Raw genomic sequence first — 24,631 nt, 5'->3', positions numbered from 1 at the left:
TCTGGTTACGGAAGCATCTTGCAGTAGAACCAGAGCTCGAGTGTGTGTAATGTTCATTTCACGTTGCAGTTTAGTGCGGTGCATTCACCGTGCTGTATGAATTAATACACTCTGGGGTAGAGATTCGAGGTCTGATTAAGCAATCGACCTTCATCATGTCTTCCTTCTTTCTAGCCTTTCTTCTCGTTGTGTGTGTGTGCGTGTGGGGGGGGGGGGGTGCGGGCGTGCGTGCGTGTGGTTTTAAAGGGTTTTTTTTTTTTTACAAGGCTCTTCGGCTTTGGGCATAACAGGACTACAACAGAACAGCCGGTGTTCATTTTTCAATCAAGGAAAGTACTCCGCACATGTCACAGGTTGCTGTCATCCCAGTTTTGACAGATAATCTTTTTCCTGTGCTCTTTCGCTCTTTGACATTTGGCCGTCTACGGGTCTAGCGCTCATGCCTCCTGCCACAGGCTAAGTATACACCTGCCATATATATATACAGCGAGCCTCGTTGGGTCTCTGGCCTCCCATTATGGAGTATTGATTTTGTGAACGGGGTGGATCCTTGGCGTGTTACGGGTATATTGATCGTAGGTATAGCCCCGCCGCCAATCCCTGGGCTGGCTGTGAAACTGCGACGTGCACTCGGTCCAGAGTATGACAGGGAAAAACCTGCCTGTTTTTCAGGCTGGGCGAATTAGCTTTTGGTTGAACGCGTTACTTGCGGTTTGAAATCATGAGTGCTGTTTTGTGTAGCCTGGTGTAGGCGGGATAGGAAATAACATTGTTGCACACAGTCATCATTTGTTTAATTATTTCTGTGTTTGGTATTTATCGTTCTCGTTGGCAGCAATAAGTGTGTTACTCTTAACCTGTGCTGTGTTTTCTTTTCTCTTTGCTACTGTAGTGATTGGGCTCCTTTTGTCTGTCCCAGCGTTTTCTGTTCGTTTGGAATGCCGTCTTTGCAACGATTTTACAAATCCGTGTGGTATTTTGTGGATGTTGTAATAAAGTTAGACAAATATTTGTGATGTTTTTATTTTCAAAGCAGTCATATTGCAACAACATTAAATCAGTTTAATTGGAATTCACATTTACATGTCATGAGTCAGTGACAACCGTGTTCAATACCTGTACAGGTGTTGGTTGTTGGTGTCTTTGTCATTCATTGAAGACTGTAAATAAATTTTTTTTAAACGAAATGAAATTTACTTTGCAACACTGGCTTTGACGATTTTATTTCTTTATTTTACAGTAGTTTATGTTCCTTTATTCAGAATCATATGAGCAACGATGAAAACTTTGTATGTGCACAGTTCCAAGCACTGCTCTTTCAAACTAAAAGATTACTTCTTATTACGTGTTTTTTAAAACTAATTTGTGCTATGCTCCGTTATTGATAATCATAATCATGCAATGTTGACCGTTCTACAATCCATCAGATCTTGCAGGTGTTAACTGGATTTTGAAAATTGTTGTGTTGGTTTTGCAACGTGTCTGAATTGTTCTACACTAAGGTATTAAGGCCAAAATAAAAAGAAGTCTGTTTACGGTATCCCGACCGACCCTATTTTTTCGCGCGACCCTAGACTTTTATTTGGCATTTGGAAAAAAAAATAATCCCGACCTACCGACCCTATTTTTTTGGCCTATGTTGCCGTAAACAGACTATTTTTTGTGTGTGGCCTAACCACCAACGTTATTGTTCGCGCACGAATAACGCATACAACACAGATGTTTGTAATGGACTATTTGACCAATCGCCTGACCTCTGGTATCTGCGTCTGTCAAGGTCTGAACCTTTGTACCCGACTAATCGATATGATTTGGTCATAAAACATCCCGGTGAAAAACTCGACAGGCGCTCAGCACCCAGGACTAAAGGGTCCTATCCCGCGTTATAAGGATGGGAGTGAGAGGCACACAATCACGGGTACCTGAAGGGGTAGGGTGGCCTGTATTTAGCATTACTCTCATTGCAAACTGACGTCTCTCTTTTTATCGGGTACAATGCCGTGGCAGGGTGCCAAAGGGTATATAGGAAGCTCTCCATCGTGAAATTGGGTTCGGCGTGGTTAATGCATTCTTTAACGAAAGATTTAATGAGCTTTAATTTCAGGAGAACATTATTTTCAACTCGAAACACATAAAGAAGCTAGGACAGGAGCAAAAAGTGCATGGAACAAGAAACGAACAAACATACAAAGCAAAAACGCTCTCACTTTACAACGAACCCAAAGAAAGCGAACATACATAATTATAAGAACAGTTTTCTGCAAACACAACAATATTCCCTTGATTAGGTGTGATCTTATTTCTAAACACACATATAAACAAGATCTAGAATTACTCTTTTGTGTAAACCTAAGTTTCTTTTGTTTCGGTTTGATGACATTTCAGTATAGTATAGTAACTACATATAGTAACTACAATTAAAACAGTTTTGCTTTAATATATAAATATACAAGTATCTGTATTGCTTTAGGGCCATTTCTAGGCAACTTACATAAATCTGAACAGCGGTTGTCGTAGCTGTCGTTATCACGCCTAGTTTTAATCGGTTTAGTTGTGTACATATCTTTGAAGAGACACGGAGATGAATTGTGCTTGTCACCATAGCCAAGCAGTCCTGTCAAGGCTTGAGGAATATTGGTACAATAAGTAAACTGAGTTTTGATGAATCACGGGTCCACGTTGAAGTGCACATTTTGGACACGAATTCTGTATTCTTTATTTCAACATACATTCCTTCTCGCGTGAACAGTTATGTTAACCAAGAACAGTTATGTTAACCAAGAACAGTTGTCTAAGGCACAAAAAAAAAGAAGTCTGTTTACAGTAACATAGGCACAAAAAAATAGGGTCAGTAGGTCGGGATTTTTTTTTCTCTCCAAAAAAACATATTTTTAAGTTATTTTGCCAAAAAACAGACTTTTTTGCCCCAAAAAAAGTCTAGGGTCGCGCGAAAAAATAGGGTCGGTCGGGATACCGTAAACAGACTATTTTTTGTGTGTGGCCTAAGCTGTTACAAGAATGAGTGTACCCTGCATCCACTTGTACCCATACCAACATTCAACAGTCTGTACGCGTTCTGTGCAGGGTGGGATTTTATTTTGTTTTTCTCTCTCGGAATTAATCTGGCATGTTAACACTAGTGTCAGTTACAGAATTAATTCAACAACAAAACTACAACTCAACACAAAAAACAGCCAGGCTAGTTGAATTTTGGTATGTGTTTCAGGTATTAATTCAACAACAAAACTACAACTCAACACAAAAAAACAGCCAGGCTAGTTGAATTTTGGTATGTGTTTCAGGTTTAATTTGTAGGGGGGAGGGGGGGCTGCACGGACCTGTGGTGGCTAACATGATAGTTTAAATGAAAAAAAAGGTACCATTGAATAATTCAGTCCATGGGAGGAAATAGAGTGGGGTGTAGCTATTAAAAGCTGATGTCAGTCCTGTTCTTTACCTGTTGGTTGTTGGAGCCACTGAACTCGACCACACCAGGCATAGCTACGTAGACATGTGATTTTTTCCTTCTCCGAAAATATTTTGACAAAACATTCTCAGTGACGGGCACATGTGTTTGGCACGTTCTTGGCGGAAATACTAACAGTAGGTGGATGTGTGGTGGGAGAACTCAGTCTTTGTTTTAACAACAGTCTTGCTATTGCGAGGACTTTCTGGCGTATTGAGGATCACTGACAGACACGCACATACAGACAGACACAGAGACACAGAGACACATAAACACACACACACACACACACACACACACACACACACACACACACACACACCACACACACACACACACACACTACAAGCCCGTCCCACCATTATGCCCGTTACAAAAGCTTTCATTATTTGTAATTGTTCCCAAAGCAATTCTTTTGCTGTGAGTCTTTTCTAGCTCTCATTTTTACCTGTTCATTCTAGTCCGTACGACTTGACACGTTCACTCCTAATCCCGTCCACTCCCTTACCCCCCCCCCCCCCCCCCAACCACCGGGTAGCAAGGCTGTTCTTGCGGTCCATAGCCCAGTGGGTGTCCTGAGTGGACAGGTCGGACCCACCCCTTTAACCTGACCACGACCTGCGTACCTCGTAAATTGACGACACACAATGGACAGCCGAGGTTAGGAGTTGAGGGTGACAGTGTAGAAGGACTGTGGAGCCATTGAAAGCCGTCTGCTGTGAATTTTCAGAGTGCATTCATCTTTTTCAGGACTCACACCCGTCGTTTTGAGACTCAGGAGGTTGGGTTGGAGAAAAGTCTGTTAGAGCGGGCAGGGATTAGAGGTTGTTTCTGGGATGTCTTTATTTGTCCCGCGAGGAGAATTTAGTCTGTTAAGTCTGCTCATGTCTGTGTTGAGTTGAGTTGAGTTGTGTGTGTGTGTGTATGTGTGTATGTGTGTGTTGTGTGTTGTGTGTGTGTGTGTGTGTGTGTGTGCGTTGTGTGTCTGTGTGTGTGTGGGTGCGTGCATGCCTACGTATGTGCATGTGTACTGTGTTCCTGTCGGTGTGTGGAAAAGGATTTTATTTTAAGCAAAAGAGAAAAATAAAGGACAACCCAATGGAGAGAGAACAAACATGAAATACACAATCCTGCTTAGCAACTGTATGTACCACCTGGGCTTTTGATGTACGCACGTGAAGATTGAACGCAAGTTCAAAGAACTGATGCAAATCACAAGTTTTACGAATCCAGAGAAATGAGCGTCGGTCAAGCTGCTTACTGGACATAAAACCCGATTAGAGTAGCCTTCAGCTGTTTGATTCTGATTCAAAATGACGGACAATCTCCACAAGGAGCAGTAATTCTGCATAATCGCTGATTTTTATTCTGATTTTATGCCGGGTTCTCTGTGCGAAGCGGTTGTGATGATTCAGATCCGAGCAGCAATGTGGAATGCCCTACGTCCTTTTGACCACATCTCCCAGCAGATTTTGGCCTAGGATAAAAACTGTAGGGCGGTAGGGGGGATTTAGCCGGCCAGGTTCAAAGGCAAAGGGCACCGTTTCATAGCTGACTTAGCAATGACTGGGTATCAAATGATGGACCCGTTTTTATGCCGGGTCAGGGCTGGGGCCACCGTTCTGCTGTCATTGTTGGTGAACAGGTTACTGTTGGATCTACAGTTTTCCCTGTCGACCGTAATGCCGGCTCAACTGTTCGCCCTTCGCCGTAATGGAAGCTGTCACAAAAGGACCGACAACTCTTGCAGTCCGAGTCGTCCTCGTTTATTGCCCCTTTTGTGACCGTCCTTCCTCGACAGATACACTGTGCTGTGTACATTTCCTGTCTACATAGGCGGTCAATTGTATATATACACCTATGATTTTATTTAAACTTTTGTCTCTTGCCAAGACAATAGCTGTCCACGTGGACAAAGGGACCAACAACTCTTGCAGCGGCTCTCTTTCTGTATTTATTACCATGTTTTCAAGCGTCACAAAATGGCCGGTCACTACTCGGGTGAGAATACTTTTCGACTCGATGTGGACTTTTCCCTCTCACGCCATGACGAATGCTGCAACAAAGGGGACTAAGAGCTCTTACAGTGGTCCTCTTTCTGTATTTATTACCTCTTTTGCAAACCTCATAACACGACCGAGTCACGCTCTTTGAGGGTGTGAGTATGGACCCTGGTCGGCCATATTTTTGACTTTAGTTATCATACGAGGGTTGGAACGCAAGAAGTTTGTTTGATGGCCCCTCCCAGGAGAACCGGGCGTTGGTTGGGAACGTTGGTCTTTAGTCTCGTTTTATGGTTGGTGGGGTCAGCACTGAAGGCAGGCGTTCTGTAAACCGTAAATCACTCTGCAAAAAGTCTTCTAATGGGCCTCCCACCTGGAACGATTTCTTTACATTGTTTGTTGGGTCTTTCCCTTTTTGTTGAAACACGAAGTCTTTTGTTGGCAGCACCGTGTGAGTTCAAGGCTACTAGTGCATGCAGTTTGTTATTCCAACACGCGGATTAATTGGCATCATTTTGTCTTTGATGCAGACTACAGGAGTATTGATCAAATCGGTTTGCCTCTCTCTTTTGTGTTGTCGTAAAAAAAGAATGTTTTTGTGTGTACATCTCTTTATCGTAAAAGAAAGGGAGGGAAATGATAGGAATCTGATATTGTGTCTAAAATGGGGATAAGTACTGGCTATATTTTACGTGTGTGTGTGTGTGTGTGTGTGTGTGTGTGTGTGTGTGTGTGTATGTGTGTGTGGTGTGTGTGTGGTGTATGTGTGTGTGTGTTTGTGTGCGTGTGTGTCAGTTTCTTTGCGACTAGCAATTACTATGCTTGCATCGAGCACTTTGCGATGTAATTTCTAAGCGAACCAAATAAGGAGAACCTACCCCGACTCGTCGCTTAATAATTCGTTTTTTGCTGAACTTATGGCCTGTATTACTCCATAATACCTGCAGCAAGCGCTCCATCGCAGAGAGCTTTCAGATTCAAATTTGTGTTTGACTAGTCATCGCAGAGACTATAATCTCTCTATTCATACCTTACAGTCTGATTTACATAGGGAAACAGCACACTGTTAATTTCTCCTTGTGCAGTTTATACTCCTCCTTAACCCAGTTTTAGTAAGGTTTTTTTCTCAGTCCATCGTGTTGCAGTGGCTTCCGTCTACAATAGTGAAACCCCCGTTTAGAAAGGCTGCCAACCATATATGTAAAACTCTACACAAAAGGGGAGTGGGGTGGAGGAGTCTTAAAATGGAGGTAAAATTACACGGGTTAGGAACAGACAATCTTAGAAAACTAGGTAAGTAAAGGGGAAACGATTCAATATTTGGGGGAGGGGGTGGGGTCTTGAAGGCGGGTTCCACTATATTAAGGCTTTTGTGTTGTTGAAAATCGTCCATTCGTCTTCGTCGTCGACGTCTAGTACTTAGGCCGTTTTTGCAAACCGCTTCGTGTGTCTTTTGTATCAGTGCCAAAAGCACAGTGTTGTTGTTCTTAACAGCTCGGTGTTTGGTGCAGGACTAGTGATAGTGGTCTTCAAGTCGGTGACAAACAGAGTATAGTGTGGAGGTGTCAAACGTGGCCCTACGGTCAGTCCCTTGTGTGTGGCCAGTAGGGGCCGGAGTGTTTGCGACCTCCCCGCTGTCTGCCCCATCCGTCTGTTCGTCTCCCCCCTCCCCTCTGTGCACAGCAAACAGAGGTGTGGTGCCAAGGACGTCTTGTCTTTGCCTTGCCTCCTTTCACAGCTCCTCGACAGCCACGGGGAGGAGGAGGAGAGATGGACAGAGGGAGGTGATGGGAGGACATGGGAGAGGAGGGGGGCTGAGAGAGAGAGAGAGAGAGGTTGGAGTCATTATATACAGGGTTGCCAAGGGTAGTCCCAGGGATAGAGAAGATGATGATATCATTGTACGGGAGAGAAAGATGGGGATGGATTGGATTTTTTTTTTAAGGAGAAAGAGAGAGGGACACGTATAAGAGAGAGGCGTCTGTAATATGACAGCGGTAGCACACTGGAATTTGTGACGATTGTTTTAGCCATTCCTTTCTTGACATCATCTTGACAGTAACGATATAAAGGAGAGCGAGCAAGTACAGTAGTATAGGGCGAAGGAGCTCAATAAACAGAGTGCTAGTGACACAGGTTGTCAACAAAAGCAGGTTACACAACAACAACAACAACAGCTAAAACAACAACAACAACAATAACAACAACAACATATAGAATGAACACACACACAAGAACAAACAACAAACACAGCTTGGAGTGTTGGAGACAATTAATTTTGTTACCTTCGAAAACGAGAAAAGCTTTCAGAGCAAGATTTGGTAAAAGTATATATAAATTATTCCTTCATCTAGCGGATTGTCAGTGGATGTGAGACACCCAAATGTAGGTGTAGTTTACAATCGGTTTGTGCAAAACTTTACTATTCTCATTGAATGTTTGACCCAACACATTCCCAGAGCAAACCCGTTTGTGTTAACGGCTGACTTTTCTCATTTGCATCAGTGGATCAAGCACAAAGTTTATCGACTTACCTGACCAGGCGCATGTTGATGCTTTGGTCTATAAATGGTAGCAATGAAACCACGGGCAACGTTTGAAGTTGTGTAGTGATGTGCATACGAGGTAATTTCGTATACATGGAAATAATCTACTTTGTCAGGTTTGGCTGCTGTAACCTTTTTTTTTTTTTTAAATAGAGTTCTACAATGTAGTGGGATGGGACAGTGTGGGGCCATGGTGGGTTAAACACGGATTAGATGTGTCTGTTTTCTCCATTTCCATTTAAATTCAATTTGGAAAATTTACGACTGCTTGCTTGTAGACTCATTTGTTTGGTTTTTGGATTTGCACCGGTTGTTGTGTCTCTGTTACCTGTGATAAATATCTGTTTTTGCTTTATTTTGTTCTCGAGGAAAGGAGAAAAGTGTTTTTGCGGGAAAACATCTAGACTCTCAAATATATACATGCTGGATACATTGTTGTTGATTTGAATACCATTTATACCTCTGATTATTCTTTTCAGAGTTTTAAACTTTTTTACCGCTTTTAAATAGCACTAGTCTATGATTGATTTATTCCACGTAACGCATGTCTCCTCATGTTGCGGCGTCTATTGTTCAGTTTCCTCTCACTTATAAGAATTTCCTTTTTTTCTGTCTACACATTCTTTCGTTTGTTGTGGGGTTGTCATTGTTTGTCTTTCTTTCGTTTTGTTCCATCTGGTTGTTTAAATACTTTCTGGGTTTGTTTGTTAACCATTCGTTTTGTTCTTTCTTTCTTTGTCTTTTTTTGTCTTTTTTTTTCTTTCCTTCTTTTTCTTTCTTTCTTTCTTTCTTTCTTTGAGTGTTGGGAGAAGAGGTGAGCGAGTAAAGGCCCCTGTTTTACAGCGACAGTGGCTGTCTCCAGTGAATGAACTAAAATGCCAAGGCCCTGCAGGAATAAACAAGCGGGGAGTAATCATTGCATTCACTGCGTTTTTATGTCCGGTTGGCGGGGACAGGGGTGCATTGACTGCGCCCGTGTTACATGTCTACCCGGGGTAGATGGGTCAAGGTTACTGTAAAACTCCCAGCAGCTTCATGCGCGAAGTCGCTGTAAAACTGCTAATCAAAGTAACAGTAGAACATTTTAACTGTTTTTGTCCCAAGGATTTTATTCGAGACACTTTAAAAGCGTTACATAAAGGGTACATTTTTTTTTCAAAAGGGATTTAGACAGAAGTTGTGTGAACGAGCTACAGACTCAATGTTTTTTTTAAATAATTGAAATATTCTGGATTTATTTATTCATTTATTCACTCATTTATGGTGTTTTATTATGGCCTTTCTTGAAAACAGTTACTAATACTGTCAGTGCATTTTAAGAAAAAAAAGAAACAGTAAAACGCAGGGTGCACACGCACACGCGCACACAAACACATGCACACAAACACATGCACACAAACACATGCACACAAACACACACACACACAAACAAACACACACAACACACACACACACACACACACACACACTGTCCACACACACATGTCCACACACACACACACATACACACACACGTGCACCCCCCCCCCCCCAACACACACACTCGCATATTATAATCCAGTATATCATTTGTACTCGGCTGACATACACAATTATCTCAACAGCGCGCAAGGCTTTCCGTCTTATCAATCTGTACAATCTGCAAAAATACTGGAACGATATAATATCGATACCACACAGTCGCCTGTTCCACACAAAGGGCAGACAAGCAAGATGGGAGGGGGCCAGGTTTGGTGTCCAGAGGCAACAAAAGAGCCCCACAAAGACCCACTCACAAGCTTCGTGCCCTGACAGTCCGCTCTGAGATTACACAGAGAAGGGGATGGGGAAGGGGAGGGTAGTTGGGAGGGGGAGCCGAGAAGGGCAAAAGAGGGATCCGGTTAGAGAAGAGGCTGTCGTTTTCAGCTTTTGTGGGAGGGGAGGTTTGAGGCTTGTTCTTGTGAGAGGTTCTGCATTTTAGGCTAAATAAAAAACAAGAAAAAGCAAGGAAGAGGGAGAAGGACTATCTGGTTTAAAGGAACGAGATCTTGCTTTGCTTTGCTTTCTGTAGGAGGGAAATGGGGGGGGGGGGGGGGGCGGGGGGTGTGTCTCTTGTCAGAGCTTCTGCATTGTTGAGAAAAACAGATTTTGTGAGCTTGAGGAAAGAGAAAGGAGAGGGGACGAGGCTGTGCTCTGCTGAATAGGAGGGAAAGTGGAGAGGGGAGGGAGGGGGGGGGGGCGGGGGTGATCTCGTAACAGGGGGGTAAAGGGGGGTTTGTGTGTGTCTTTTAGCAGGGACGCTGAACAAATTTCGTCAGGTTCTGTTAAGCTGTCCAGCCCCGGACGTCCTTCTGTTTTGTGGAGGCTTTTCCGGTGTGGCGGTATTGATCTGCTTGTTCACACACATTTTTCCCTCCGTCCTTATTGTTTGTCATTTCACCTCCTGTCCGCTCGCTGTTGCGTCCACTGACTTGGCGAAGGATTAACCCAAACGGACATTAAGATGATTTCTCCTTCACCAAATCATTGACTCTGGCTTTTATTGTGTAATCGGGTTGTGGGATTTTGCTGCGTGATATAATTGTTGTTCTCAGTGCCCCCTCTCTGTCTCCGCCTCCGTTCTTTTATTTAAGAAGGGTTCTCGCAGCGTCCTGCGAAGAAACCAATGTAGTTCAACAAACCTGATATTTTTTCCGAGAAATGTAAGGAGTAAAGATGGCTGAATTAAGCATGCATCGGTGTAAACTTTGGTATGAAATTAATGTCTGAAAGAAAACTAGATCTTAGTCGTACTGGCGCCTCTCAGGTATGAGAACGAAACAGGAACACACGTTAGTCACGCGCACACAGTCATACCCTTGCCAAACAAACAGAAATATATTTGAAGGCGAGAAAGAAATACGACAGAAAAAGTTAAACTAGTCACGTGAAACGATATTCTATCCGCTTTTTGTATGGAGTACAGTTCTTGTGTCTTGTTATTTTTTTTTTATTATGTTTCTATCCAGTAGTATGTCGCAGTTTTACCCGAAACTAAGAACTTTTGAATCTCTTCTCGTATACCTCCGATTAGACCGCATCACAGATGCGCAAAAAAACACCATTGTGGCAAGCAGGCTTGGTGGATCCTATAGGAAGACCTGTAATTATTCGCAAGCACCACCTGAATCCACTCCTCCCCAATCCCCGAACGCTAAATCACCCCACCCCACCCCACCCCACCCCACCCGCCTCCCTCATCCCGTCCGCCTCGCAAAAAAAGAAAAAAATAAGTTATGTGAGTTGGTGAAGTTCTCACACCTGAGAAAGCTGCACGGCCTTGCTCGTTCCTGCATTCTTCGCCAGCAGGTAGAGGTGTCACTTTTCTAACAAGGTTAGGCGGTACGGTGTCATCTTACCCCGTTTTCAATAGTCATTCTCACATTGTGTCTGTGGCCCAGAATTAACGTGCGGTATAGATGGCTGTTTATCAAGTACCATTATGTGCATTAACTCCGTTAATCTGCGTGTTTAGGTTGCGAACAGACTTGTGTTACTTATATGCCTCAGTCTCTGCCTGTGTGTCCCTTTGTCGCCATCCTTGTGACTGTCTGTCTATTTTTCTTTATTTCTTTGTGTCCGTTTTATTTTCCCGTCTGAATCTCTGTTGTATGTCCTTTTTTAACAATCGTGGAATTATCTGTGCGTTGTTGCGACTGCGGTAGACGACGCAGATTTTATGCAGTACTTATTGAAAATGTGATGCAGCCTACAAAGTCAGTTTTGATTTATTTTCTTCCTTCGTATTTATTGCCCCTTCTCAATTCATCCTTTCACGTTAATTCCATTCCACTATTTTCCACGCCCCGCCCTCTATACCTCTGTGAGTTGTTTTGTTTTTACCAGGCCGTTTCACACTCGTAAAACATCCTTGTTTCTTTTTCTGCGACAGGCGCAGCAGCTGGGTTAGACATTTCTCTCGCGGGAGGAAAAGAGAAACATAACCATGGTGCACACACGTACACACACACACACACACCATATTTCCCCAAAACGAACCCACCTTATACACGTGCATCACAGACACACACACACTCCCCATCCCGTTTTACTTCTCTCCTCCCTTCTCCCGTCTGAAAGCCATTTCAGCCAGTTCAAGTGTGCGGAAAATGAGAGACAAATGATGTCACCTGTTCTCTAAACGGGGTTCTCCCTTCTTTCTCACCTGTTGCAGGTGCATGCCACGGACCCAGAATGCGGTGCCAGCGCCCCTGTAAAGTACCAAATGGTCCGGAACGGTGAGGCTCCCCCGGAGTTTCAGATCATGGAGGACTCGGGCAAGATCTGCATCCAGGAGCCAGGCCTAGACTACGAGAGGAACACCAGCTACCAGTTCCTGGTTCAGGCTGTTGATAGAGGTGAGTTCGAGCATGAGGATGAATTGTTTGTTGGTGATGGACAGTTGTGGTGGTGGTGGCTGTTTTAAAGATGATATGACGGTTGTGGTATCGGTGGTGCTGGTTATGGTGGCGGTGTTGGTGGTGGTGGTGAGGATGATGATGATGGTGATGGTGATGGTGATGATGATGTTGTTGATCTGTAGGGTTGGGAATCATGAACATCCAAATGAAAAAGAAAGAAAAAAGAAGGCAGAGGAGAATGTAAGAGGAAGACAAAGAGGAGTGCAATGAAATAGATCAGTCTGAATTTATGAGCACTTCACTTCCCCCTCCAATGCATTCTCACAACGTCCTGCATTCCTGTAAGAATGTAACACGGGGGCCCTCCATCAACTACTTATTTTCTTGTTATTTCCATTATTATTATTTTCTTCTTATTTCTATCATACGGACTTAGCGCCTCAGCCGTGGACCAAGTCACAGTGACGGACGGACGTGAACGATGAGAATCATTCCGTTATTATTATTTTCTTTTCATTTCTATCAGACGGACTTAGCGCCTCAGCCGTGGTCCAAGTCACAGTGTCGGACGTGAACGATGAGAATCCATACTTCGAGCCCCAGGAGTACGCCCTCAACTTGGAGGCCACGGTGGCGACAGGACCTCTTCTGACCGTGCAGGGAGCCGACAGAGATTCCGGAGACTTCGGCACAGTCAGCTATTCCTTCGTCAACGACAACGGGCAGAACTACTTCCGTATTGACGCTGGCAGTGGTGAGTGGAACATTTTTACTTTTTACTTTTTATTTTTAAGTGAAGGTCAATTAAGTCAAATATTCTTTTTTTTTTAAAGTCCCTAAAATGTATATGCAAAAACAAAACTTCAAAGAAATCCCTGGAAAGAGTAACAACAAAAATACGATTGGGCGATGCAAACATCTTCATCTTCATTTGAGAATGGCAGAATCTTACTAAGAAAGATGTGACTATTGGTTTTTATTGCATCTATATATGTGTCTGAGTTTATTTTTGTGTGTTTGTATGTTTTTCGTGAAGACACAAGGCCAAACAAAAATATATGTTGGTTTAGGGTAACCCGACTGACCCGTTTTTTTTCCCTCCGACCCTTAAACTTTTGTTTCATTTCTCAAAAGAAATTAAAAAAACAAAAAAAAACTCTGGCACATTTTGCAAACCATACCGAGACTAAAAATAAAAAAACTTAAAATAAAAAAAGCCGTCCTACCGACTCTATTTTTTTGGGTCATGTTACCCTTAACCAACATATATTTTTGTTTGGCCCAAAGTCTAAACAATCTATTTCCTCATTTTTGTTGTCCCGATTTTGTTAGAGAACGCAATGTCTAAACAATCCATTTTGTTCCCCAAAACCAGGCACCATCTCTTTGGCGAAAACGTTCCCAGCTGGTACCAATCGCGTGTTCCGGCTGCAAGTTCAGGGTACAGATAAGGGTGGACGGGTATCGGAGAGCCCAGCACAGGTGCAGATCAGCGTGTACAGTGGGGAAGTACATCCACCCGCCTTCACCCTCACCATGTACAACTTCACCGTAGTTGAGGATGTAGGGGTGGACACTGTTGTGGGCAAAGTGGAGGCTACTGTGGATTCTTCTGCTTCTTCCGGTGGAGCTTCTGGTGAGTGCTCTTGATGTAAAGTAAAACCCTGCCCCCCCCCCCCCTTTGTTAGAACCCCCGCCCCCTTTTTAAGACTCCCTCTTTTTTAAGACCTGATTTTCTCAGATTTGTAGAGGTCTTAAACGGGAGGTTCCACTGTATGTTCACACATAAGAAGTGTCAGACTTTGCGCTGAAATCAAACTTTTACCTTTGATCACAGGGGCACAATTTTACAGGAATTTCATGATTCATGCCCATAATTGCATTATTATCAGAGCGCCACAGTGCATTTTCAGTCTGTTGCATGCATCCCAGTTTTCTGTTTCTATAAAAACAAAATGCTGATAGTACGTTTGTTTGAGTTTGTACCAACTTTTGTATTGTACATGCACATATAATTTACATGGAGCATCAAACCATCCAGTAAATCAACATGTCGATCTGGTTATTTGCATACATTGCTGTTAATATATTTGCAAACGTGAATCATGCTTTCTCTCATTCCTTATGGTTACATTTTATTATCTTTTATTTGCTGACAGTGCGTTTGTTTGTATTTTCCAACTTTTGTTTTGTACATGTAAATATCATTCAAATTGAGCTTTAAATAATTCAACATATCAACATGTCTATCTGTTGATTTGCATACATATCATTGCTGGTAATATGTTAATATGTTTGCAAACGTGAATCATGCTTTCCCTAGCTTAGTCTTTATGTCTACATTTGTTTTCTACCTTTTTGTTCATCTTCAAACGGTTTTTGATTGATGTAGTCTTGTCTGGTTGCGTCAGCCCACCTGTCTGACTGGGCAGAGTTGTCAGATTCGTCAGGCATAAGACACTTTGATACGTCTTTTGCTGGCAGTGTCTCTCCATAACGTGTGTTTACATTGAGGCCCTGACTGAGACTTAGATATACTGTACTGACAAATTCTTCAATCAATAAACTGCTACACACACGTGCCATCTGTCTAGTTTAAACACCGCTTTAAATCATTTGCAATATATTGACGTTGGTACATACAGGACATTTGTATCCGTACTCAAGGTTAAAAACAAAATAGATCTTAACTTACAATTCAAATGTTACTTTTTGGCTGTGAAGGCTTGTTCAACAAATATTCATATTTTAGCGGATCATGTACAGTATATATAATACAGAAAAATAGACACGATGGCGGACGTAATATCATAACTCACTTTATCTGACATTTTAAATTAAATTTTAAATGTTCCAAAGTACGACGTCCTGTATTTTTTCTTTGAAGATTTTTTTTCTTCTGCAGTGTAGCCTTGGTATCTGTTGTTTCAATCAGTGTGTTAGCCTGCTACACGCCCTATTTCCCATTTAACAGAGAAGGCAGCTGGCCCTGAGGTGCATTCACACTCAGATAATCTGATATAGTTTAAAACATTTGAGGCTGTGTTTCGTATAGTTTTTGAATACAAAATTCTGACTTAAACAGAGAGGAAATACAACGCGGAGTGATTCATTTTGAATACGACTATAAATACGTTTGTCAGTTACAATGCGTTATGCAGTTTGACTACGAGTAAGGTGGGAATATTAGTAGTAATACGTATCCTCCATGACGCAGAAGTCTTTGCTAAAAAATGGGTTCTTGTGCTTGATTATGAATTGTTTTATAATTTTTTTCTGATTTCTTGTTTTTCAAATTGCCTATTTTACTTGAATATGTGTGTCTAAATTGCATACTTTGCAGAAAATTATGTACTAACGTACCCTGATAGAAATGTACAGACTATATTTACTGAGTGGAAATATAAAGTAATAGAAATGATAGGTTGCTTGTCCGACCTGTGTGCCATAATCAGATATTATCCTGCTTCAGTTAGTGTGTGCACAGTTTGAATGGACTAAAGTAACAGGGTACTCACTTACACTGCCTCAAAGCTTAAATGAAGTTCGGAAATATGCTGTGATAAAGTGATTGTTTTTCGGTAACATAGTAAGATTATTACAAGATTACTTACACAGAGTATGGGGTTCATCGAGGGCCAATGACTTTGTATAAAAGTAAGACTGCACGGTCTGGCAATTTTCAGCTGCTGTGGTGTTATAAGATATGTTCTGCTTGCCTCAGGCACTCACACCGCAAGCATTTTCATTCTCGATTGCATAGCTGATAATGCAGCGGATTAGCTTGTACAACCCTGTGCGAAGAAATTGGATCTTGAGCAAAGGTTTGCCAAATGTTAAAACCGTGGTGACTCTGTCAGAAGACGGACATAAATCAACTTCAATGTAGACACAGACTTCAGGCGCCGATATGACTTCTGGCTGTAATCCTGAGAATACGAAGAGCAAAATAAGTAGGGGGGGGGGGGGGGGGGTTACTCACCATCGGACAGACTGGCATAACTAAAGGCAGGCAGAAAGACGAACTAACTGACAGACACTGATCGAGACACTGCCAAGCACGCACCCCCTTCTCTCACACCCCCCCCCCCACCCCTCTCAAACACCCTCTCCCACCAACGAACTAAGGCATGTTTTTTTTCTAACGCTGAAAAGATGGTAGGGGTAAAAAGCAGAATATCGTATTAGTGATTGCAATGTATTACGCTCTTATCGGTACATCTTTGCGTGTCTGGGGGCTGTGAGGCCCTATGTCTGCAAAACGGATTTTCGGCATTTGCCAAGTCCCGCTTGGTTCTAGTCCGACTGTGTTCTGATCTTATCACTAGGGTGTGTGTGTTCTTGTTAAGCTTGGCACCTGAATTGCGTTTTTGTTATGTAAGAAAGGACAATGAAATGAACATATAGCATGTTAACTGCCTATATGTTTTCCTGAAGATAAAAAGGAGAACAGATCGAAAGATATACGCAAAAAGAACCAACTACGGTTGCACAACAACAACAACAACCACAACAACAACAACAACAACAACAACAACAACAACAACAACAACTTAAAGTATCACTGTATAATATTATGTTCATAATTATCAAACTGAAAAATCTCATATAGACGTTTACATCGAAACGAAATTCAATTATCTTTATAACCAGAAATCAACCATAAAAAACAGTTCTTGATCGGATATAAATGTCATTATCAATATCAACAGTCAATCAGTTTCAGTCAGGAACATTTTTTTTATGGTTTTTTTATTCCCTTTTTGTGAATTTTTTTTTTTACATGGATTTGCCGTACATTACAGGAACATATTTATTTTTGATCGTGTACTTGCACCAAAGACATCCTTGAGGAACAATGTTAGAAAGTAAACTGTTAGGCTACGGACTCGATCCTGCTTAAAAAGGTGTATAATGTAAGCTGAACGACACGACTCGAACGACAAAATATCAAACGACAGAAGATCGAACTAAAGAAGATAGAACAAAATGGACATGGTACACCAACTTGACCAGAGAAGGCATACAATTCACTTTTACGCTTTTACTGAAGGTCAAGTTTGAGTTAATCTTTCTTAAAGGTTTTTCTGTGTATTCACATGACTAATCTCCGCTTAATTTGTTTGGACAACACTTTGGATGAAATTATTGCTGCTGCAGAAACATTACATTGGCAAGTCTGTGACAGTCATCGTCTCTCTGACACCCCCCCCCCCCTCCCCCTTTTATACCCACCTTACCGACTTATATCTCCCCGGTATTGCTGAAAAATAAAGTTAAATCCCTTCCCGTCCTCTGTCACATCCTCTGATTCTTTTGCTATATTTTTTCTTCTTTTTTGTAAAAATTGTATCTTGTCTGTCTTACATGCCTAATAAGGGTATAAGAGATTCTCTGACCTTGACATTACGTGAAATAACATTTCCCATCTAGATGTACATATTTATAACCACACTTAAATTAAGCTTAGCTTGTTGTGTGGTCACAAATGTTTATATCGCATATACTTGCCACCCTGTATTTCTTTAATAAAATCTTGTTTAAATCAATTCACTTCGTAATAAGTAAAATAAGTATACTGAATAACCTATTACACCTAATATTTTCTGTACCTGCATGTGTGAAGTAACTTCAGAAAGTCCAACAAGCAAAGTGTATATTACCTAAACATTTTGGTGTTTCTATTTCCCTTCAGATATCCATTATCTATATATATATATTGTAATATAGAGAATTGCATTTAAACTAACACCTTTTTTTGTACATCTTTCCTTGCAGGTATTCAGTACAGCATCGTGTACTCCGCAGTGGACTGGTTCCGCGTTGACCTGTCCACTGGGAATATCTACACCAAGGCCACGCTTGACCGCGAGGCTCAGCAGTTTGTCCTGCTGGGGGTGCGAGCGCAAACCACTGGAACTAGGGTGCTCTACTCCACTGCACAGGTAAGCATACTTTCCTTGAGTGTGTCTGGGGGGGTTTTGTGTGTTTGTCTGTTTGATGGCCTCATGCAGTAAGGTGCTATCTTTGATGAGGCTGATAGAGCGACCGAGGGATGGAAAAGAGGAGGGGAGGGTGTGGTTACATGCATTACTGTTTTTCTGAACCTTGTTGTTCGTTTTCTGTCTGTCAGTCTGTTTTTCTTTCTGTTGTCAATTATCGTAGGCTGCTTATTGTGTTTGAATTCCCTGGGACATGATTTTCTGTGTGTGTGTGTGGGTTTTTTTTTCATTTTTTTTTTCAATGCATATCTTTGGGATTTTTGCTTTCATGTCAGTTCTACGTGTGCATTGATGTGGGAATACATGCACATTTCCAGAGAGGAATGTGAAGCAAAGTTATGTTGTGTCGTGAAGTCCATTACTAACAGTAGCACGAGTATAGAGAGGCAAGCACCACAGTTGCCCGAGTCATTCAATCTCCTCGAAATTATACTAAAGTCCCCTGTTCTGAAAAAAAAAAAAAAAAAAAAGATTTCGTGTTCTGGGGTTCAAAGTTCTTGAAAAAAATAGAAACCGTCTAAAGATGTCTCTCTTTTGCAAAGGGGCCTTTTTTATTGTAAACTGTGTTGATATTTCAAAAGTTTAAAATGGTTTTGGATAATAGGGTTCTTTTTCTCAGCACTCACGCGTGATGAAGTAAAGCACACTTCGGTGTTATACCAAGCGAAGCATTCTCCATAAAAGGTAGCTTTTCATCTGTGGACAAAAACGCATTAGACTGTGGACAATCCGTCCCGACAGAAGTGTACATCTCCAGCTGTATGCGCATCTTCAGAAGGCGTGGATTTATGCCATGTCTTTTCAAAAAGCAAATACTGTGCAGCCGAAGTGCAGCTTAGGGTGTTCTCGAGTTGTTTGATTTTGTTTGTAAGCAGTGTACATGAGTGTATCTACCCCGTACAAACACTCTCCTTTCTAAGTCCAATTACAGCTTGTGTGAGACTGAATTCGCATTCAACGTTGTTCAAAACGGTGTCTATAGGGATTTTTGAGGTCACTTGCCAATTTTGCAAATATAAATGTTGAAGGATTCATGAAGTGCCCTTCAGTTATGTGTAGACCACAGTTTATCTTGCGGGTTTAGTTGTAAAATTTGCAGACTAAACGCATCTTATCAGGTTCTTGATATATTCTCAGTTTGTAAATAATCAGAACTTGAAACTTGCATGTGTTTGCAAAGCCAGCTCACATTTGAAAAGAGAAAAAACAAACTCTAACCCCTATTTGCGATGTAAAAGCTAGTAGATATTATCAAAGAATGCAAGTAGAATATGTCTATTTTTTCTTTTTGAGTGAAGATTTGCAAAAAGGTTTTTGTTTTAGACTACAGGAGGAATAAGTGAAGTTATTGGAACACTGTTACAAGAGATCGCTCAGTGAAGATTCTGAACAGGCATAGAGATGTTGTGTCAGGTTCAAAAAGTAGGAGCAAGAACATTTAAAAAATGTCTGCGTTTTTGTTTTTTTGTGTTGCTATTTACGTTATTTATTGCTGAGAACTCGTTCCCATTGTACCCTCCACCCCCCCCCCCCCAAAAAAAAAAAAAAAAAAAAAAAGGTTGGACAGAAAGCGGGGACGCCCAAATAAAACCGTGTATTTTTTTTTATAAAATGATCAATGATCAAGACCGAAGATGACAAAATAAAGCGTTGCTCATTGTTCCCGTGAAGGTCGTTTTGTTCGCAGACAACGCGTGTCTTGCTGAGCGGCTAACAAAGAGAAGGTCTGTGAAGTATGAGGGCCCATTGTGATCTTGATCACGATACCCGATCCACTTAGCCCAACCAGACACCCGGGTTAGGTCAGCCTTTTGTCGGGGTAATGCTACCCTTCAGTGAACTCATTCTACCCGGGGTACAGGGAGAGGTGGATTGAATGTCTGCTGGCTTGCTCATACCCAGGAGTGCCTACTATATTTGTTTTCTTTCTCTCTCTTTCAGTGCGGTCGGTTTAGGCAGGATACACGAAGAAATGAAGTAGTATGTTTGTCGAACAGGCATTTTTGATTTATAAGTGACTCAATTGCTAGGAATGCATCAAGGGCCACAAAGAGCAACGTGTTGAAAGTGTGAAAACCTACTCAAACATCCGATGGAAGTTTTTTGAAGGGTGGGGGTGGTGGGGGGGGGGGGGGATGTGGATGGTATGAGAGCGATGAAGCGGAGCGGGTGCTGAAAAGGAACTATCCCCTTCCTCCTCTGCACTGCCCTTTTCCCGCTGAAATCACCGAGATAAAAAAAATTGTAGGATCAGGTAAGGGGCATCGCACGATATAGCATGTTCCCAGTTTCTTTAAGTAGGATGTGCAAGATATATTTACATGGAGAAAAAAAGGAGGACAGAAAAGAGAATGACATCAACAAAGAGAAAAGTGATGAACTGTTATAGACACACACACACACACACACACACACACACACACACACACACACACACACACACACACACACACACACACACACACACACACACACACACACACACACACACACACATATTCACCACCTCAACAATATCCATCACCACCGCCAACACTCTATATTGACTATTCACTTTTCTTCTCAGGTGAACTTCACCCTGTTGGACACACACACACACACACTCACACACTCACACACACACACCCACACCCACACCCACACCCACACACACACACACACACCCACACACACACACACACACACACACACACACACACACACACACACATATTCACCACCTCAACAATATCCATCACCACCGCCAACACTCTATATTGACTATTCACTTTTCTTCTCAGGTGAACTTCACCCTGTTGGACGTCAACGACAACGCCCCTTTCTTCCCCGCCTCCAGTATTCTCCGTATCGAGGTGCGCGAGGACACTGTCGTGCAGGACCCCGTCTACATCGCACGTGCAATCGACATCGACGCTGGCAACAATGGCTCCGTTGTCTATCGCCTTGGCAACGACCCTGACAACTTCTTCGACATTGACGAGTTCAGAGGGGAGGTCTTCCTCCGCTCCAAGTTGGACTACGAGCGTCGCCATAGTTACGAACTGGTGGTCATCGCTGAGGACCAGGGGTCAGCCGCAAAAAGCTCCAGCATGACCTTGACTGTCAATGTCAAGGACATTAACGACAACCGCCCTGTCTTTACTCAAAGGCTGTATGACTTCTATGTCAGCGAGGACGCCTTGATTGGTTTCGAGTTTGGCAGCGTAAAAGCGACGGACGCGGATTCAGATCACAACGGGAGAGTGTCGTACAGCTTAGAATCCTCGCCCTATCTGTCCGTGTTTGGGATCTTTACAGTGCAAGGCGTGCTGAGCACGAGAGACACGCTGGATCGTGAGAGCCAAGACCTGTACACACTGACTGTTGTGGCCACGGACCACGGCGCTCCCCGCCAGCTCTCTGCTACTGCTACCATCCGCATCCACATCAACGACACCAACGACAACGACCCGGAGTTCTCGCGCAGGGAGTACAAGTTCAACATTTTGGAGAACCAACCCCGCGGCTCCCACATCGGCCAGGTCACAGCCTCCGACCGCGACGCCAACGACAACCGAAGACTCCAATACAACTTCACCACGCGGCAGACCAAGTTCGCCATCAACACCTACAGTGGGGAGGTGACCACCCTGGCACCCTTAGATCGCGAGGACCAGAACCCTTCCGAGAAGGACTATACGCTCAACATCTTTGTGTCAGATTCCGGAGAGCCTCAGAGGAGCGACAGCGCTGTGATTAAAATACAAGTGCTGGACGAGAACGACAACAAGCCTGAGTTTAGTCAGGGGAATGAGATTACCGAGACGGTGCCAGAGAACAGACCCAAAGGCTTCAGAGTGATGAGAGTCGTGGCACAGGACCCTGACGCTGGCGAGAATGGGACTGTCTCCTTCTTCTTAGACCCTGGTAAGCGACATTTCTGCGCTTCTGTTTGTGTTGGATAGATGTTAAGAGGCACTGGCAGGATGGAACAAGCTGCCAATATATGTTTGAGGTTTCTTTCATTTTGAACGGAATGGTGTTGTGTTTAGCTCTCTATGTCCCTGTCTCCCTGTCTCCTTCTCCCTTGCTCCGTCTGTACATCTCTCTGTTTATCTGTCTGTCTGTCTGTCTGTCTGTCTGGCTGGCTGGTTGTCTGTCTGTCTGTCTGTCTCTCTCTCTCTCTCTCTCTCTCTCTCTCTCTCTCTCTCTCTCTCTCCCTCTCTCTCTCTCTCTCTATCTCTCTCTCTCTCTCTCTCTCTCTCTCTCTCTCTCTCTCTCTCTCTCTCTAACATGATTAGCTCTCACCAACAGTACATTGTACGCAGTTTTAAGGTTATAAGCAACCCTGCTGAAAGGACGTTATCAAGGTAAAAAGAAAAGTAGTAACAAACACATTAACAGAGGTAACACGTGAGAAGCAATGCACTTGCTACTTTGAATGACAAAACTTGTCTAACTCTTTCAGCGGGCACTGACGAGGATGCTCTCAACAACTTCAGCATACACCCAACTACAGGCTGGCTCACCACAGAGGAGGTTCTCGACTACGAGACCAAGGTCCAGTACCTGCTCAAGGTCGTTGCCCATGACAACGGCAGCCCCCGTCAGAGCCAGAGCCAGACCGTTACCATCGAGGTCATCAACGACAACGACGAGGCTCCGCTATTCCACGCCAGGGAGGTCAACTTCTACGTGGTGGAGAACATCTCCATCGGGAGTGAGGTTGGCAAGGTGCAGGCTGAGGACAGGGACTCGGGGGAGAACGGGCGTGTCAACTACTACCTTGTCGGTGGCAACGTCTTCAGCCTGTTTGCTGTGGACCCTTCCACGGGCGTCATCCAGACTGTGCGTGCCATTGACTTTGAAGAGTCCTCCTCCCACACTCTTAGCATTCAGGCTGTGGACGGCAATGCCGCCTTCCCGCGGAGCAGCAACATCAGCGTCATCATCCACATCGTCGACATCAACGACAACTCTCCGGTTTTCGACAGTGACCCGGTGTTCCTGCGCATGGTGCGTGAGAACACCGCTGTCAACCACGTCGTGCACACCTTCATCGCCACGGACCGCGACTCCGGACCCAACGGTACTGTGCAGTATTCCATCGTGTCCGAGTCAGCTTCAGGACCCAAACCTACAACTGGGGGCAACTACTTTCAGATTAACGCCAAGACAGGAGAACTGAGAGTGGCCAAGTCCATCGACTACGAGCGAGTCCACACTGTGTCGGTAATTGTGCAAGCCGCAGATGACTGCCCTGTTGTCTCCCTCTCCCTCTCGTCCCAGGTCACCGCCGTTGTTTTCGTCAGAGACGTCAACGACAACCGCCCTGAGTTCGAGTCCAGGTCCAGTGTCCACATATTTGAAGACGAGCCGATTGGGTACCCTGTCATCTTCATCGTGGCCGTGGATCAGGATTCGAACCAGGATGACAGTGGGAACAATGTGGTCAACTACGGCATCGTGTCTGGCAACGAGGATGGCAAGTTCCGCCTGGAGCAGAGTACAGGTAAGTTCGATGGTCGTGTTCTTTAGGATAAAATGAAGTTCGCTTTGTGTTAATGTTTCGTGGTTTGTTTGTTTGTTCTGTGATGCCAAGCATTTGGTGGAAACACAAACAACCGACAGTATAAAATGAGTATTCATATTTTCTCGAGATTAAGCTATGGTAATACTCTTTCTTTGGTTCTTTGGTATCAGTAGCTGTTCTTAGCTTCTGCGTCTAAAGTAAAGGTCGAGGGTTCGAATCCCGGCCGCGGCCGCCTGGTGGGTTAAGTGTGGAGATTTTTCCGATCTCCCAGGTCAACTTATGTGCAGACCTGCTAATGGCTTATCCCCCTTCGTGTGTACACGCAAGCACAAGACCAAATGCGCACGGAAAAGATCCTGTAAGCCATGTCAAAGTTCAGTGTGTTATAGAAACACGAAAATACCCAGCATGCTTCCTCCGAAAGCGGTGTATGGCTTCCAAAATGGCGGGGTAAAAACGGTCATACACGTAAAATTCCACTTGTGCAAAAACACGAATGTACGTGGGAGTTTCAGCCCACGAACGCAGAAGAAGAAGTTCATGGGCTGAAACTCCCACGTTCACTCATGGTTTTGCACGAGTGTTTTTGTTTTTTTGTTTTTGTTTTTTACATGTATGGTCGTCTCTATGCCTCCATTCAGGCAGCCGTCCGCCTCTTTCTGGGGAAGCATGCTGGGTATTTCCGTGTTTCTATAACCCACTGAACTCTGACATGGATTACAA

The 24,631-nt window shown here is 43.4% G+C and overlaps 2 protein-coding genes across 2 annotated transcripts in view; both read left to right on the top strand.

The window, feature by feature from the left end:
• Window positions 1–24,631, top strand: part of LOC138969185 (tryptophan 2,3-dioxygenase-like) — a 285,267-nt gene that overhangs the window by 137,023 nt on the left and 123,613 nt on the right. The window lies entirely within an intron of this gene.
• The window catches only part of LOC138969184 (protein dachsous-like), an 82,168-nt gene that overhangs the window by 41,650 nt on the left and 15,887 nt on the right, over window positions 1–24,631 (top strand). The window contains exons 3-8 of the mRNA XM_070341918.1: window positions 12,208–12,391; window positions 12,921–13,148; window positions 13,770–14,030; window positions 18,173–18,339; window positions 21,177–22,302; window positions 22,844–23,887. Coding sequence (XP_070198019.1) covers window positions 12,208–12,391; window positions 12,921–13,148; window positions 13,770–14,030; window positions 18,173–18,339; window positions 21,177–22,302; window positions 22,844–23,887 — 3,010 coding nt within the window. The remainder of the gene's footprint in view (window positions 1–12,207; window positions 12,392–12,920; window positions 13,149–13,769; window positions 14,031–18,172; window positions 18,340–21,176; window positions 22,303–22,843; window positions 23,888–24,631) is intronic.

This window comes from Littorina saxatilis, linkage group LG6 (genome assembly GCF_037325665.1).
Source record: "Littorina saxatilis isolate snail1 linkage group LG6, US_GU_Lsax_2.0, whole genome shotgun sequence".
Taxonomy (NCBI): Eukaryota; Metazoa; Mollusca; class Gastropoda; order Littorinimorpha; family Littorinidae; genus Littorina; species Littorina saxatilis.
Note: the sequence above shows the minus strand (reverse complement) of the source record. Positions and strands in the feature narration are given on the sequence as shown.